The sequence below is a fragment of the Coturnix japonica genome, chromosome 13 (assembly GCF_054131305.1).
Source record: "Coturnix japonica strain WE chromosome 13, WE-NBRP24, whole genome shotgun sequence".
Taxonomy (NCBI): domain Eukaryota; kingdom Metazoa; phylum Chordata; class Aves; order Galliformes; family Phasianidae; genus Coturnix; species Coturnix japonica.
The window spans coordinates 9,548,803-9,566,455 of record NC_140675.1 but is presented as its reverse complement, the minus strand read 5'-3'; the positions used below and the strand labels follow the sequence as shown (position 1 = coordinate 9,566,455).

General features: G+C 47.5%; 1 protein-coding gene and 1 long non-coding RNA gene across 2 annotated transcripts in view; one reads left to right on the top strand and one right to left on the bottom strand.

Moving 5' to 3' along the window:
• Positions 1-14,365, bottom strand: part of FAM20C (FAM20C golgi associated secretory pathway kinase) — a 54,336-nt gene extending 39,971 nt beyond the window's left edge. Inside the window, exons 1-4 of the mRNA XM_085513824.1 lie at positions 14,215-14,365; positions 12,616-13,971; positions 10,881-11,053; positions 2,150-2,228 (exon numbers count right to left, since the gene is read on the bottom strand). Coding sequence (XP_085369950.1) covers positions 2,150-2,228; positions 10,881-11,053; positions 12,616-13,136 — 773 coding nt within the window. The 5' untranslated portion in view covers positions 13,137-13,971; positions 14,215-14,365. The remainder of the gene's footprint in view (positions 1-2,149; positions 2,229-10,880; positions 11,054-12,615; positions 13,972-14,214) is intronic.
• An 87-nt stretch (positions 14,366-14,452) lies between these two features.
• LOC107320795 (uncharacterized) overlaps positions 14,453-17,653 on the top strand; it is a 167,893-nt gene continuing 164,692 nt past the window's right edge. Inside the window, exon 1 of the long non-coding RNA XR_014933774.1 lies at positions 14,453-14,512. This is a non-coding gene — a long non-coding RNA (uncharacterized LOC107320795). The remainder of the gene's footprint in view (positions 14,513-17,653) is intronic.

Below are 17,653 nucleotides of genomic sequence, written 5' to 3'. Positions count from 1 at the left end.
TTGCTTTAAAAGACGGAATTTTTTTGTTTGCTTCCTTGTTTTCAGTTCCAGGCTGCTTATTTCCATATCAAGAAATGATGCTACAAACATTTCTGTAAGTTGGTGAAAGAGGCCAATGGGACCAGATGCCAAAGAAGCTCAGAAGATTTACACTAGGCGAGCATCTGGCTCCCTGCTCGCTGTTACCAGAATGAAGACAAATGCTTGCATATATCCTTATTCAAAATCACTAATGTGCTTGGCAATGATGAACACAAAGCAGCGTTGCTGCTGTAAGGTGTGGTGCCTGGGAACACAGATGCTGAATGTTCTAAAGCTGCTTTATCCAGATGTGTATTTAATGCAAAGATCAGGGAGAAAATAAGATGTTGCTGCCCTTCGCATTAAGCAAAGGGAATGATTAAGACATCATCATCTTTTGTTGTTGTACTGGTGGATGGTAGTAATTGCTTCTGTACAGGAAAGTGGCTATACATCTACTGTCATCCATCATCTTGCCAAGGCAGGGTAGAAGCAGTAAACTTTTGATTTAACCTCATTAGCATTCCCAGAATTACAATGTTATACCAAAGACAGAGATTGAAATTATCTGCATCTCAGCAAATGGAGAAGAAACAAATCACACGCTACGTAAAATCCAACTGCACAACCATGATTCTTCCTTGTTCTTAAAGGCTCCCTAGATGTGCCCAGTTCTTAGTTTGCCATGAAGGATGGGAAACAAATAGGAATTGTGCTTAAATGCACCAAACTTGAAGATGTAGGGGTTGGACCCATGGACTGATGCTCTGATGATCTAATGATTCAGAGCAGAGGCAGAGAAGGAAAGGGAAGATGTTGGAGTAGATGCTCTCTGAAAGCACTTTCCCTCTGATCTGATATCTCTGTTTCCTCTGAACTCTTCCCAGGAATTAGGGACCCACTAGAAACATGGAGAAATTTGTGTGTAACAAGAGAAATAACATGGAGGTGTAATGCTTTCGTACAGTATCTTTGTGCCTCAAAAATTGTGCCACTCAATGGATTTCCACATAAACCCCAGGATAAATGCACACAAGGTGAGCTCCTGCTCAGGCTTGAGTCGAAGGTAGCAGGAACCAATTATTTGTCCCTTCTGGCAGTCAAATAAGATCGAATAAAGTCTGCACTTGTCTGAGGTCAGTCTATAGCAATATCTGTAGTAAAACTGGGCATTTATCTCAGGCCCCAGCCAGCATCTTACCCCACCAGCTGTGTTCCCCACTAGAGCCATAACACAATGCCAGTATGTATTCCAAACCACTCATTCTGAGTTACTCTACTCTTTTATGGGCCATCCTAGAGATAATTAATGTATCTTCTCCACAGTGGGAACAAAAGAAGGAAATGAATTTATTATTCCAGTGGTACCCCTGACACAGATATTGAGTAGCTTCATTAAACATTTTGCAATACCCAGTGTCTTTGCTAAACCATCTACAACAAGCACAGAGTCATCTTCCTTATTACAACACAAACACAGAGGTCAGGGATTGGAACTCTTTAACATCTCTTTTATGTATGAATAACCTCTCTGATCTCGGTGGGATCTGGGCAGCCTGATGCAGGTGCAAACCATCACTGCCTCATCCCAGTCCTTCCCCTTGTTTCCAGATCCGTTACCTTGCAGCAGCACTCTCAAATGAACACATTTCACAGTCAGCATCGCCACAGCCAAATGACTAACACAGCTCTTCCATACAAACAACCAGTGGATTAAACTGTAATTTATCAGACAAATACTATTCAGGTCTTCCCAAAACTGTTTTGAGCCATCTCCCACATATGATCATATTCCAGAGGAGAAATGACATTAGATAAAGCTCGAGCCTATAGAATACATTTACATACAAAAGAAATGCTGAAAACACCCTGTATTTATGATGGGAGATTACAGAGATCAGAGTGAATAACACTCCTGAGAAGACTAAAATGCATCTGAAATGTAACTTCCAAAGCCCAGTTTTCCAAAGCAAACCAAAGCAAGGTTTCCATATACCCTACAGCCCTATATTGAGCATCCAGCCTAGCCAATCAGCCACACCAACCTCGAGCAATACCAGAGCAAACTTCTAATGGCTTTGAAAGAGGCAACAGGCTATACAACACAGCCAGACATCATTTCACTTACTTCATTGGTTTGAACAATGCTTGTCCATAATTCTGGAACGTCATGATCAGCTTCAGTTGCGTGCCGCCTGACTTCATTGCTGTGGGAAAAAGCAAAACCCCTTTAAAATGCTACATATGGATCTACTTACATTCAGCTTCCTTGAAATGAAAGCACGTATCTTTGCTCTGTACCACATGCAGCACTGTGGCATCTGAGCACCAAGCAGGGCAGTCCTAACTGGATAACAGATTATCCAGTGGGTGCAGAGAACAGGGAAGAGTATATTTGTGCTACTGGCCAGCACTAATTTGGATCATACTCCCTGACATGTCTTTGTCCTCTTTGGTTGGTCATGGGTAGATCCATGGTGGTCCCTACAAGCACCCTGACTGAGGAGCAGATATAGGAACAGCTCACTGAAGTCCTGCTTTCTCCATCTTCAACTACTTTGGGACTTCCTGCTAACAAGAGGTACACACTGGGAAGGCAGATAGAATGGTTTCAAATCCAGCTGTAGCTGGGATTACAGTCCAGTGCACAGCAGACATCTCCTTAATTAAAAGTATGAGCAGATACTAGAGCAGCCTCTGATCTCTGCTGCGATTTTAATCATTGCTGCTGAGCGGTATGTAAATCCATCTCCTCTATGCACAATGGAGATTTAACCCAAACCACCTACTAGCTTTCAGGGGACCCCATGGTGGTTGTGGAGGACAGCAGAGGTGTGTAGAGAGCCTTTGGCTGTGTGGGGAGGGCAGCGGGATGTGGGGTGGCAGGGGCTGCAGTCCATCCCATGCACCTGGGGCCGACTGCTCAGACACTGAATTCACATCCCAGCTGGGAACTAATGGGAATTTAAGACTGACATTCATTCATACCAACCTGCACAATTTGAACAATATCAAGTTAACAGCCAGATTACAGTGTTTTTAAAGTCAGAGCCCTTTTTATTTTAATGTAAGAATTCCTAAAATGCATGCTACTTGATGATGAGGTTACTGGAAAAGGTAAATATATACTTTGGCAAACCAGCTGCTTTTTCACCGTCTCAATCAAAACTGCTCTGAATAAATGAAATGACCCATACCCTAACTCTTTAACTCACTTCTTGTTTGGGAGAGCCATGACAGCCCTATCTGTGGGGATGAGTCAGTCCTTTCAAAACGCTTCCCACAAACGATCACATCATCAATCCCTTTCTTTACTGTTCTGAAAAAACCTGTATCGACTGGAGAATGATATGAAAGTCAAGTTGCCTCCCTCTGTCAGTTTTGGCATTGAGCCACCCTTATTCAACCTATATAATCCGTACCTTCTCTTTCTCTAAGCAATGCCACTAGCTGTACAGCCTTTTTAATTACTCCTCTCCGTGCCATATTACTGGTAGGCTGACAGCTCTCTTTCAGCCCATGTAATCCATGTTTTTGCAACAGAATGCTGTGTAAATCTGGTCAGTGTGATTACACTTGCCTTAGAACAAAATCCCTTCTGCCTTGCTGTTTTGCTGACCCCTGCCTTCTCTTGCATTATGAGTTGATCCCAAGGGAACAAATAAATAATTAGTAATTAAAGGGCATTAAATAACTTGCACTGAACAGGTAAAGCAGAAGTATGTGATTTGCATGTACCAAACTGTCTCTCTTGTGCAGAGCACGTCAGTTGATCTGCACCCGAGGGAAGGATATAGGCATTTTTTTTCTACCAAGCCCAGAGCCCGGAGGCAATGAAGAACAGCAAACATCCATCCCAAAGCAGACAGTGCTGCCCCAGGAACATCACAGCCCAGCCATGCACTCTGGAAACGTTTCTGCTTGGTTTGGACAGCAGGCAGGCAGCTGGAGCTGCCCTTGCCTCATGCCTACAAAGATCCACACAGACCCACTGCCGTTCCATGAACATCCCTGCCCAGCTGCTGCCAAACGAGCAGAGTCTGCCTGCCTTTTTAAGGCACAACCTGTAATCGCAACCCTATTCATGTGGGATGTCTTCAGTTAGGTCAGTAATGTGTCTTGAGCCCAAAGGGCAGAACTTTGTCCCTTCTGTCAGGTATAATCCTCCCCAGCTCACCAATCTCAGTACAGCTGCTTGCAAACTGATCACAACAAATGAAGACTGCACGGTTTTTCTTTAAAATTTACATAATGTATGCTTTTTGGTTGAATTATGAATAGCTCAGGGCTTAGACCCTGGCTCCTTCTCCTCCCTGAGCCATATAAGTCCAAAATATAGCAAATATCCTGTAAGCTCATCAGAGAAGTGGGAAGGACAGAGCCTATTTTGAGGTACAGCTGGGAAGCCAAGGCTTTAGGAAACCACAGAAATGCAAAGAAGAAAAAAGGATGTTCCAGCATGCCTATTTCTAAGCACAAAGCAACAGATGCATTAAGCTGACTGGTTTCTCAGCAAATTGAAGCCACTCGACAGATAATGATTTTGTTAGCAGCTGAACTCAACAGAGAGTGTGTCATCACTGAGAAGGGGAATGTATGAAGAAGATTAACAATTCAGCATAATTCTTCCATGAGACACAGAGGCTTGGTTTCCTGTCAGAAAGAATTGAGCTGAAGTAAGACAAAAGCATCTCTCGGCCTTTTTAGATCCATCTTATTGTATTGTCTTAATTGGCTGCAATAGTAGCCTCAACCCAACAGAAGTTTGGCTGGGATGCTGTCCCACTGCTGCTGCCAGGAGAAAACTTCGGGCCCTTCCAAAACAGAGGGTGACGTTGATGGGAACAGCGTTGCATGGAGCCTTGTAACTAAGTATGCTGGCAGCCATCGGCACTGGGGCCAACGTCATATGAGCTCCATGTTGGCTTCCCTCCACGTTCTCCAGGCTCCCAGACATTCCCACTTCATCTAGTCACTGGACAGGCCAGAGGAGATTTAAAGATACGCAGCAAGTCCAGCAACTAATGTTCCGTCCTTAAAGAGAAGGAAACACATGGTGCTGAGCCCAGACTATCCTGCTGAACTCAATAATATCCTTAATGCAACTTTAAATTAAATAGAATGGGGAGCAGAGCCTGAGGAAGGTGCCCAAATCATGAGGGTGGCAATTGGAGAAGAGCAGGTCTCACTGGAGGTGACTCACTAGAACTTCCAGGCTCGATTACATTCCTTGACCATTACTGCTACTGTAGAGTACTGGCTTCCCTCCCCTTTTCTGAGCTGTATTTTTTTCCTGATCAAACCTCACTTAAATACATCCCTTTGGTCACCCCAGGCAAACAGCAATAGCCACGTCCCCTTCCAGGAACTTCTCCTGGACAAACACTGTTGGCTTACCTGCAGACGTCCTTGCGCTGTCACTTACTGCCCATAAGAACAATTCTGAAGGATTTATAACTCCCTGGAGCAGAATACACCATTTTACAAGGAACTGGAAGATGCTACGCCATCACAATCTGTCTTGTCTATGATCAGCGAGCTTATATAATTTTTAAGAGGTCTCACAATGTCATGCTGTTCTGATTCTAAAGGGAGCCTCTAGTCAAACTCTGATTTCATCTTTGTTTGGTTTTAAGGTTTCTGAAGATACTGTAAGAACAAGAGCAGCTCTGGAAAAGGAATACCTCAAATTCCCTCTTCTACAGCACCTGAACATACCGGCACAGTGTTCAAACCAAATCCCAATAGAATCATTGCTATTTTACCTCCAGGCAATTCAAAAGCTTTCTTTTCCCCCAAAGTAGAAAGAAAGGGAATGCAGCATTAAACTTTCCTCTAAACCCAGGGAAAGATCTTTTGGGTGCAATTAGAAACCTTCCTAACTTCAGGAGGCTTTGCAGAAAATCCTCTGAGATATCCTTCTCCTGGAGGGTCCGAGGGATTAGGAACCAAAGACCAGTAAAATCAGACAGATTCTTTCTGTTTTCTCTGATGGACTTTTGAATCATGCCTCTAAAAATGCCTTCAGTGTTTTCTGACATAGCCACACATCGGGTCTGCTACCTCTTCCATCCTGTCCCCTCCTTCTTTTCCTGAAATCAATTCTCTTCTTCTCATCAATACAAGATGTCCCAGTGAATACCCCTCCAAATCTACAGATACCATCAGTATAAAAGATGCACTACCCATTATCTTTCAAGCCTGTTTTTATACCTGTATGCTACGTGGTTTCTATCTCCCTCTTCTAAATCATCTAGTACAGACTCAGTAGAGATCCAGTGGTGCCCATTGTGATTTGACCCAAAAGGACTTGGAATTTATCTGCCTTTCCAGCTTGGATTTGCTGCATAAGTCTTGCATATATAGTCTTCTGATAGAAAGTGAGAGTTCCAAAAGGACCTTTGAACACTTTGTTTTGGTTATTTATGCAAAGCTAATGCCTGAGCAACAAGATCCAGTCAAAGCCTGGGATGTGCAAACAGCTGAAATAGATGTCCAGATCCATTCAGATCCTATTGTATAGGTCAAGCTTAAATCTAGCATGAGAGTGTTGACTGATCCAGTGGGAGGTGTACCTGCCTATAGCAGGGGGCTGAAACAAGACGATCTTAAAGGTCCCTTCCAACCCAAACCATTCTGTGACTCTATGACTCTACGACTGGCTTTAACAAGCAATACTCTGCCCTGGGCTAAAGACATGGCCCCAGACAAGCTGTAAAGAATAGATTTCAAATCAAGTTCAAACCATCATCATCTCTTAATTTGTTCTGGCTCAGCCAATCCTGCTAACTTGTTTTTAATGACCTTTCTTGCTTTAGTCAAGATAGTAAAGAATTCTGATAGGCAAGAGATCTGTGAGACCATTCAGCGGCTTTGTTGTACGCTTTAAGTCCTCTCTTTTCATCTGGAATTGTACATTTAATCAATCTGTTGACTCTTGGCTGATTCACTGTTTCCTTATACAGTAAATCAATGGTGCTACATTGCATTACATTTTCAGCAGCACTTTTTCCTCTCCTTTGATGAGATTTTTATAATTCCCTTCAGCACCAGAATTTAAGTTTAGTATTTATTGTCTACCTCTCTCTTTATTTTCTCCTAAGTTGAAGCAGAGTCTACCTTGCCTAACTGCAGCATTCCTTCACTGCATGAGTAATCTCATGCGGTAACTTCCTAATTACTGCCTGTACAAACCAAAGGCACTGCAGGTTCAGAAATGAACTCAGTCAGGTATATTTCCAAATCTTTCCAGCCAGACAACTAAAGAAGAATCAAAACCTCAAACCCAACTCACTCAACCCATCGATCACCATGTTCTGCTCAACCACAGTCCCTCAGCACAGGGACAGGAACACGTGAGAGATGAAGATCTACAATGCACCGTGCCGTATTTGTTGTTAAACTGCTGACAGCGCTGTGCAATTATGCACAGACGTTTTGTAAATACACAAGAAAACAGCCAACCATGGTTATTGATGCATGCAATAAACAGTTCTGAAAGGCAAAGGAAGCGTGCAGTTGCCTGTGCGTGTGCTTCCTCTGCAAACTGGGAGTCGGTGCCCAATGGAAAACAATTCTCTCCAGGCTCCTATTTATGGCAGGGGGAAATTTTCACTGAATTAAATCAAATTAAGAGCCATCCCTTTATGCTGCTCAGAATGAATAGGAGCTCCGTCTATTGATGCAGGGCACAGAACACATCCTCAGCTTCAAAGCTCTGAGTAACCTTGTCCTTTTCAAGGCCAGCTCTAGGTGTCACTGTGGGAGCTGAATGTGACGCTCCTTCCCATCCCTGCTTTTGTTCCGTTTAAACTTTAACATCAAGAAAATGTCACCTTGGTGCTCCCTGCTCTTGGGAATTGCTTCTGTCACCGTTTTCATTTTAAAACAACGCTGCACATTACGGGGCCGTGTGAGCAGTGCTGATAGATGGGGAAGGATCAATCCGGTCACCACTCTCCTCCATAAATAATGCAAAGGGAGCAGGGAAAGTGCGGAGTGGTGAAGAAAGCTGTTTAGCTGCAGTTTGGATCTAATTACTGAAGGTATCAAAAACCCACATGGCAAATCACCTAATTCTATTAGAGCCACAGCAAATCTGAACGCTGGGAAAAGACTGGATAGAGCAATATCCCATTTCATCTAATGCATGTAAGCCTGCGTATTTAATTGTCCTGCTTACAAAAAGGAGCCTGAAGATTGGATGCCACGAAGAGGCCCATTTATTTTTACTTCTAACCTAGAATCTTTGCTGCTGCCTTAAAGAAAAAATGAACAGAGAGCAAAGAGGATAAAGAAAAACTCAGTCCAATTGGAAAATCTGCAGGAAAATTCAAAAGACTGTAAAAGTCCTATAAATGTCCTTTGGTCAAATATATGACTCTTTATTAATCAGCTTACATGTTTTTGAATCCCTGCTGTGGCTCTGCAGCAAAGCTGAAAAATGGCAGATGTTATTTTAAAACATATTTTTAAACATCCGAAGAATTTGCAAAGGGAAATAAAAGATGGATTAAAAGAAGCATATTAGCAAGATGCTCTTCTTGCTTTGCAATCCGACCGAGAGCCCCTGAAGCCCCACAGAGGCTGTGGAAGCTCCCAGCTACATTCCTATCTGGCTTCTTGACCCGGGCAGAAGTCTCCTTCTACCTCCCTGCTTCATGTTATGCTGGGATTGCTGCCCAGTTCCCACAGTGACTGATACCTCTATTAAATGTACTTCATATTTCAGCGTATGGAAATAATACTGAATCGTTGATAGAAAGCACAGTTCTGTGCTTTCATGTTGGGGCATAAGAGGCCCTGACTTATTCAAACATTAGCAAAGAGACAGTCCCATAGGAAACGGCTGTTAATCATCAGACCTCCTCTGCAGGCTCTGGCCTTTCCTCCACATTGATCTCAAAGCTCTATCAAAACCATAATTAATGAAAACCTCATGACACATCTATACGATGCATTGGTGAAATCATGGCCTCAGGGAAGCCAATGACAAAACTTCCACTTACGTCACTGCTGTCAGGATTTCACTCCTATTTTTCATTGTAACAGTGCTGCTGCTAGGTTAACTGAAGCATAGAGAGGTTAAGCAATATGCCCAGAAGCTCAAACTGAGCAAAGAGTAACCTATTATTTCTCCTTCCCATCTCCCTTCTTGAGCATCCCTACATCAACCTTAACCATCTCACTGCTCTGTAGAAGGGACACACAGAAGCCACGCAGTCCAAACCATGGCTGGGGCTGATGTGTTTTGTGTGAACCTCAGCAGCTGAGCCAGAGGGCAGTTTGGCTGAGCATCCCCCCTTCAAGGACCCAGGCACAACCTGCTCACTGCTCAGGGCTCTGCAGGGGGGCAGGGAAGGGCAGAACACCTCTTCTTTTTCTCTCCCAAAGGATGTGCTTACAGAGCACTGCTAATGCTGAAAAAAGCTGCCTTGGACCCTGCTCACACATCACTGCTACTGCAGGAATCGCTATGTGCACACGGGGAAAAGCACTGGCAGCGTGCTGCTGCCTGCAGTGCCATTTCTGAGCCAGAGATGGGAAAACACACAGCTTAGCCATAGCACCTGTTCTCCCAGTCCAGAGCTGTAGGGATGGAGAACCTGATGCTTGTTAATAAACAAGCCTGTGTTTGTCCTCTTTCTCGAGCCCAGCTGTCCCCCAGACCCTGTCCTCCCACCTGCAGGGCAGCAGCTGGACACCATGCACTGCTGCAGCAGGTTTCCACCCCACAGAGCTCAGAGAAGAGCTGCCAGTCGTGCACACATCCATGTTTGCACCTGATGGTCTCAGTGGTCTTTGCCAACCTTACCAATTCTATAACTGAATGTGCAGCCCTCCCAGGGCATCCTGCCTTTCCCCCACCCTGGCTGATCTGTGCTCAGCCCACTACTGATGACCAAGGATCTCCCTTAGTTCTATTCAGCAGCTGCTGGGATTCACATGATGGAAATGTCCACCACAGGCCTATGGGTGCTATTCTTGCAGGGACCATTTCCTGCTGAAGCCAGGGGAATTTTTGCCTTGCAGGGTTAAAGACCTGGTGACCTCATCCCGCGGTGGCTCCATGCAATCAGCACTTTTACAGAGCTGCTATTTCATGCCCCTGAAACAGACTTAGCAACTCTGTGGTCAGCACAAGGCACTCCATTTTCTTGGAGGCCGGTGGTTGTGCAGTTCTACCCTGCAGCCCACGGGCTGTGCTTGTTTAGCAGTGCAGGGCTTTCATTCAGGCTGCGGGTTTTTTTCACTCCCTGTGCAGCTCGGCAGCTAAATTCGAAGAGACACACGCTGTCATTAAACAGCCCCGGAGAAAAAATAAAACAACAACAACAAACTCTGTCACCTTGTTTAACCGGAGCCAAAGGCTGACAGGGGCACATCCCAAGTGGAACAAGCAGAGCTGAGCTGTGCCCAGGGGGATGCAGCCCCTCTGAGCCCCCATGCCCATCTCTCCCTGCATGGCTGCAGGGCTCATTGCTGCTCTCCTCCTTCCAGATTCAGCCCTAAATAATGACCAGCAAGCAGCAGACGCTTTGCTCAGGCAGGATGCTGTCTGCTTTTGGCTGTGATTTTTTCATTAGCCTTTTCTTCCTTTTTTCTTTAAATAGGGTGCTTTCAACCTGATAACCAGAGGACATCAGAAATGAATGAGGGCATGCCTTCCTGGCAGACTTTTCAATTATTCAGGTGATACAGAGCTGGCAATATCTCCTTCTGTTTAACAAGGAAAATGAGCACAGAAGTCAGGAAGCAACGTTGTAGGCACAGAGAGAAGTCGTGCAAAACAGCTATTAATATTCAGAGATCTGAACGACAAGCAAATAGCCATAAAAACCATTAGTGCCCAAACATACCAACACTGGTGATCTTCTGGGAGACCAGGTCTTGTAGTAAAGCCTCGATTGCAGGGTTATGTCTGGAATACAGCTCGTACCGATTGATGCCAATGTGGAATTTTAACCAGTTTGGGTAGGAGTCTATGGAGGTTTCTCCAGTTGGCAAAAACTCTTCGTTCTCTTCGTTATGCCTACCACCAAAACAGACAAGGGAAAGGGGGGAAAAAAAAGCAATACCATAAATGAGGAGAAAGAAATATTGTTACAGATTGTAGCAGGCACCAAGAAATGGGGCTGGGGAGGGCTGTGCAGGTGGGGGAAGCCAAATTGGCACCTCCACTCTTCATGCCTTATTTGAAGCCCATGAAAGACAGGAGCTAAACTGACAGTGACATAACCAGGAGCTCACAGAGGCCCTTATACAGCCGAAATGTGGAGCTGCAGGGTTTACGTTGTGTTTAGAGTGCATCATGTTGCAAACATCTCTTACAAGTTGGACCCAAAGCAAAGCATCGTCCTCAAGTTTTATTTAACAGAGCTGGGGCTGGAAGTCAGTGCAGCAGAAAGCTGACCTGTTGGACCCAATGTTCCCCCTCCTTCCTTTTAATCAGGAAGAATAAGAAGAAACCAGCTCAGCTGAACCTGCTGCTAAAGAGAAACTTGGGGTGGGTCGCCCCTTCCTTAGCAGCACCATACTGATATGGAAAAGGACTGTGAGAACAACATGTGAATGCTACATTTCATGTTTGCTCGGGGAACTTGGGGGGAAAACACACAGCAGCAGCTGCATTATGGCCATTAGGGACAGCTTTGCCCTCCACCTATGTGACACAGCCACACTTCTCCCACCCCAAAGCCTCCCATGCTTTTAGCCATCATTCCATGTTCTGCCATTGGTCTTTTATTCTCAAGGAAACCAGAACTTTGTCAGTTATTTCCCTTCACAGATGCTTCTGTTAAGCAGAAGGGCCTGGACCACTGACATGTGCAGGGGGTAGAAATCAGAGATATCTGTCCTCTCCGTCTGAATGTTCGGATCCCATTGGAAGCTCTGCAGCTTCACAGAGCTTTTGCTCGGTACAATGCAGCTGTTTAAACACTACAATGTCAGTGTGTTTGGAAGAGGGTGCTGTTGGATTAGACAAGCCTTTGGATTTCTCACTCATTGAGATTTCCCAGCGTTTCCCACCAGCCAACAAACCATTCGCAGAGGCAATAGAGCACTCTGAAGGCTGGAGGGCTGCGGAGGTGCCAGGACACTGGGAATTAATTGAGGATGAAAACTGGAGCACCGATCAAAGCCTGAAGACAGAACTTTGTGACATTAGACCTTACTTTAGAGAAAAGTGAGGCTGTTGGTGGCGGGACGGACTGCTCAGCCCCTGCAAATGAGAAGGTGCAGGGCAAGGGGGTTGTGCTGTGTCTGAGCCTGGCCTCCCACTGTTTCTCTGCTAGCATCTGCCTCTGGCTGCAGCTGCAGGCAGCATCCCGGGGACCCTCTGCTCCCGACACTGCCGCGTTACGTCCCGTATTTCGGGGCTAATTTGGAAGGAAAACAACGGCTGACGCCTGCAGACGGTTCCGCTCCATTTCTCATACCCCTGAAGCCCGAATCCCTCCCTTTCACCCCGAGCCGTGACACCCAATTCTTCGGGAACACCCCCGGAAAAAGGCAGCTCAGCAGGGCAGCACCGCGCCGCGTTCCGCCCCGACCCCGCGCCCCCTCCTCCCCCCCCACTTCCCCGATCCTCACCACTCGCTCTGCTCGGCCGCCCGCGGGTTGAACCTGATGTCGCTGTTGACATTGAAGAGGAGGTCGCCGTCGGTCAGCGGGGGCAGGGCGGCGCGGTACAGCGGGTGCTGGAAGAGGGCGGCCAACGGCGCGGCTTGGGCGGGGGGCGGCGGGCGCGGGGCTCCGGGCGCGATGAGCCGCCGAGGCCGCCCCGCCGCCCCCCCGTCCCCGCCCGCCGCCGCCGCCGCCGCCGCGTCCCCTCCGCCGCCCGCCGCCCGCTCCGCCGCCTCCCGCGACTGCGAGGAGAGGTTGGAGGCCGGCTCGGCGCTGAAGTCCTGCAGGATCCGCAGCGTGTGTTTGCTGGGCCAGCGCGGGGCGGCGCGGGGCGGCGCGGCGGGCGGAGGGCAGGAGCAGCCCGGGCGGCCCTCGGCACCGCGGCGCTCCAGGCGAGGCAGCAGGTCGATCATGATGTGCATGGTGCAGGCGACGAGGAACACCATGAGGATCAGCACCCGGAACTTGCGGACCAGGAGCATTTTCATGGCCGGGAGCGGCTGATGAATTAGCGGGGGAGGGAGGGAGGGGAGGCGGCGGGGTCGGCCGGCAGCGGGAGCGGGTCTTCCGCCCCCCCCGGGGCTCCGGCGCTCTCCTGGCGGGTCGAGCAGCGAGCGATCAAGTCAATAAAGTTATCTCCATAGGCGCCGCGACAGAAAGAGGCTAAAAGCGATAGGTCCTCATTTCTCAGTATCATCAAGAACTTGGGAGGGGGGAGGGCGGGGGGGGAGGGGGGGAAGGAAATCGGGGGAAAAAAAAAATAATAATAATCGGAAAAAGGAGCCTTTAAAATCGGTAGGAAAACAAAGGCAGCGGCACTGCGATATCTAGAGCCATCTGTTCGCGGTTTCTCTCGCTTTTTTATTACGGGGATCACAACAAATAAGGAGAGCTGGTTCTGGAGAAGAAACCGGCGTCTGGCGTTGGCTGCGATTAAATCATAATCGTTCAAAAAATGACGGGGAGGAGGAGAGGGAGAAGAATATTAAGAAAACCTGTACGGCAACGCGACAGAAGGAAAAAAAAAACATCCATAACGTTTGGCAGTGCAGGAAACGCTGACTCCTTCCTTTCAATGTGCCCAGTGATGCAGCAGAAGCGCTCTCCGCTCGCTCCCTCTCTTCTGTGAGACTGCTTAAGAACATTGGCTGCAAAATCATTTTCTCCGAGCGGTTCCAGTTCCTTCATCCATCGCTTTGTCCGCCGCTCGGGAGAGATGAGCGCTCAGCTGAGATCCAGCCGGTGTGGCTGCTGTATCCGAACTGGGCTTTGCCTTTGGCGTGGGTTGGGTTTTTTTGGCTGCAAAACTGTCGGATGGCACAACTGCAACATAAAGGTTAAATATGGCACAGGGAAAGAAAGAAAAACGAGGGGGGGGGGAGGGGAGGGGAAGGATTAGGGGAAAGAAACTAATAGAATTCGGTAGCGGTTCTATATAGCAAAGAGGTCCCGTCTTTGATCTCTGCTGGGTCCTACAGATCTGCCTTTAGAGAAAGGAAGAGAGGAAGGGAGGGGGGGAGAGGAGGGGAGAGGGGGAGAGCTGCATGGCAGGTGCAGAGTGAAAACCTCTTTCAGCCACACTGGGTTCTGGAGACGGGTTGGACGGGTAGCTCTGCAGCTCCAGCTTCCAGTGGGTGTGTTAAATATTATGAGCGAGCCATGATTCCTGCCTTCCTCACGTCACAGTTCGGAGATTGGCTAAATAAACGCTACAGTGATAGTAACAGGAAAACCTCAACCAAAAGTGTTTTTTTTCCTTCTCCTCCTCTCCTCCCTCTTACCCACCCCCACCCCCGCCCCCAACCCCCCCTTCATTCTACTGCAGCTCCAAGCGGAGCAAGGAGAGGGCGTCTGTTCCACGAAGGTTTGCAAAATAGAATTTAAAGAAGATGATGGTAATAACCGAGCGGTGACGGAGAGGGGAATCTGCAATAACGTTGCAAAGTGTTGCACGCGTTGCGGGCCGTGCTGGGAGAGGCGGTTCTGCTCCGTCATTGCCGGGGTTGCAGGGTGGGCACGGGTGGCTCCCCTCGAGCTCAGCCCCGAACCGCTGCAAAGTCAGGGCGGAACGCTGTGCGCTGCTTCCTTCGGCCGAGCAGTGTTTATTTTGTAATCCCACATCCCGTGGGTTGTGATAATCCCGAGGTAATCCGCGCTCTCTGCCTGCTGGTGGCCACAGGGCAGCGCCCCGTGGGTGGTGGGAGTGGGTGCTGGAGGATGGGACGGGTCACTGCGGTCCTGGAGAGGTGGTGAGGTGTGCTCAGGGCTGCTGGCTTTGTGTGTGCCACGACTCTCCTGTGCTTATTAGCGAGGCTTAATAAGCTTTAAGTGGGGATGCAGCAGGAAAGATAAAGGTATGTGCTTCTGCCCAGCCACCACCACCCTTACATGGAATCAGAGAATGGCCTGGGTTGCAAAGGAGCACAGTGCTTGTCTAGTTCCAACCCCCTGCTATGTGCAGGGTCGCCAGCCAGCAGCCCAGGCTGCCCAGAGCCACATCCAGCCTGGCCTTGAATGCCTGCAGGGATGGGGCATCCACTGCCTCCTTGGGCAACCTGTTCCAGTGCATTACCACCCTCTGGGTGAAATTCTTTGCATAGGATCCTCTCAAAGCTGATTGGGATGGCCCGTTTTCCTCAGGATTAACCAACATTAAATACTGCCTTTCCCCCTTCAGAAGTGTTTTTTACCTCTGGATCCATCCAGCACCATTCCCCCATTGGGAGCTTCTGCAGGGCACACCCATGTACTGACAGCAGCACCCTGCTCTGCAAAATGGAACTCACAGCTTGTGCTCAAAGTTAGTGCTTTAGCTCCTCCAGGGAGAACACATTGCTTTGTTTCAACTGAGGAACCCACCTCTACTGGAAGGAGTGTGATACATGAGGGGGCTTCAGCAGGAATTATGTGGAGAAGAGCATTTCCTTGCAGTTTTCTGCCTATCACTGGCTATAGCCTTTCTCCTGCTCAGCCTGGTGTGCTGTCCTTTGGGCCACCAGCTGGGCTGCATGAGCCATCAAGCCCAGGGAGACAAAAGCAGGCAGCTGGGAGCTGTATTATGGTTGTGGTGGAGGAGAGCAGGTAGAGATGGTGCTTCATGGGAGGTGAGTGCAAGTGGTGGTTCAATCTGTGTTCCCTTTACTGTGATTTTTTTCTTGGGCTCTAAGTAAGTTGCTTGGAACTCTTTGTGACCCACTGTGAGGTAGGAGGGTGCTGTGTGTTATCTGCTTTGGTCTGGCCCAGGAGGGCTTATATGGTACGTGGTGTATCTGTAGGGTTCTCCTCTTCTGGTCTGAAAGAAGGTGGCCTTAACAGGCACCAGGGAGGTGGAATGTGTGGGGTTGGAGTTGTTCGAGTACATGAGATATTCTGCAGAAACAAAATGCTGCGTTAGGTGTATCATGTGTGTGTTCAAGAGTTATGTAATGGAAGTGAGATCAGATTTGATGGCTAATACAGAAAATTAAATGCAACTAATTACATGGCTTTCAAAAGGTGAAATAAAAAGTACAGTATCATGAGCAGGCAAATGATTCCTTGTTGTTCTCATCAAAATGACTTTTTGTAAATATTGGTTATTAAATTAAGGATGGTTTTACTTAGATCTTATCTACTTATGGACTGAATCCTGTTCTGGTCCTTTTGGTCCTTTCCAACAGTGCAGATCTGTGTAGGGGTTGGATGTATTACGCTCTCTCTGTAGCTGGTCTTTGTGGATGGTTTTTTCCAGGCCTGGAGATGTGCATAAAGGAGAGGTGCTTAATTTTTTACACTTTAAATTTATTTGGTGGCTTTCAGAAGAGCTAAATCTCTTTTGCAACATGAGCCCTTCTTTGAGCAACTCTTTTTATAGTGTAGACAACACCCATATGCTAGTCTAGTCAAGGTGTTGAAATGCCAAGCAACACCAGCTGGAGAATCTCCTCTGAGGATCTGCAATAGAGCTGTGACTCCATTCACCTGCAGCTAATTGCTTCAAGAGATGTTGTTCACCTGTGGTCCTGGCCTTCCTGGGAGCACTGGGAGATACTGCACACTGGTTAACTTGGGCTGCCTTCCTGGAGTTCCCTGTTCCCCTTTCCAGCCTGTGGGTGTTTTTTCCTTACATTTTTCTTGGTGTTTTTCCTGCTTTAGACTTTCCCAGCAGGGATGAGCAGACGCTGTTACCAGGATCAAATTTTCCTTTGGTCTTCTTAGTCAATGCAGTGAGGAAAACTTTAAGGGGAAAAAAGCCATCAGATATTTCTTTGTCTCTTGATTTCTGTTTCAACAAATGCTGCTTTTCACAGATGACCACACTGATGGTTAAAGATGTGTGGATCTTCAAGGCAAACACTGGCAGAGGGTGAATGTATGGCTTTGCTTCAGAGTAAAGGGCACTGTGTAATTCCCACTGTTGTATTCCCTGAGCCTTCCACCCTCCATTCTGAAGGATGCTAATGATTGGCATCAGTAGTGTTTCTCATCTCCTGTGTGTCTCCGAGCTGTGCTGGTTGGTAATGCAAGGGAGTGAAACCAGGGTGCATCCAGCCTCCTCTCTCCAGTGTGAGTTCTGTCTTCAGCACATCTCAGGGCAGCAGTAGTTTCCTTGCTTTGTTATTGACTTTTTTTCCCCCATAATAAGTGCAGGAATAAAGCCCTGATCTTGTTCTAAGGACATCAGAACTTTGGTGTGAGAAAACACACTCTTCACAGAAGTAAGAATAGCACTTTAGGAGGGCAGAGCAAGTGGTAATCTTGTTTGTGTTCCTTTTGGAGGTTCTCCAAGGCTGGTGAGCAGCCTGGAGTTTGGGCCATGCTGTGAACCTGAATATCTGGTGGGGGAGCTGAGGTGACCTGTGACCAGGAAGCCACAGGCTGTGGCTGCATGGAGCTGAAGGGTGAGGCCTGAGTGCAGTCAGGAGCTGGGATGCAGGTCAGTCCAGATGGGAGACTGGGCAGCACAAGAGAAAAGGAGCAGGCAGGGTTAGATCAGAGCTAGAGAGGTTGTGGAAACAGGGCTGGG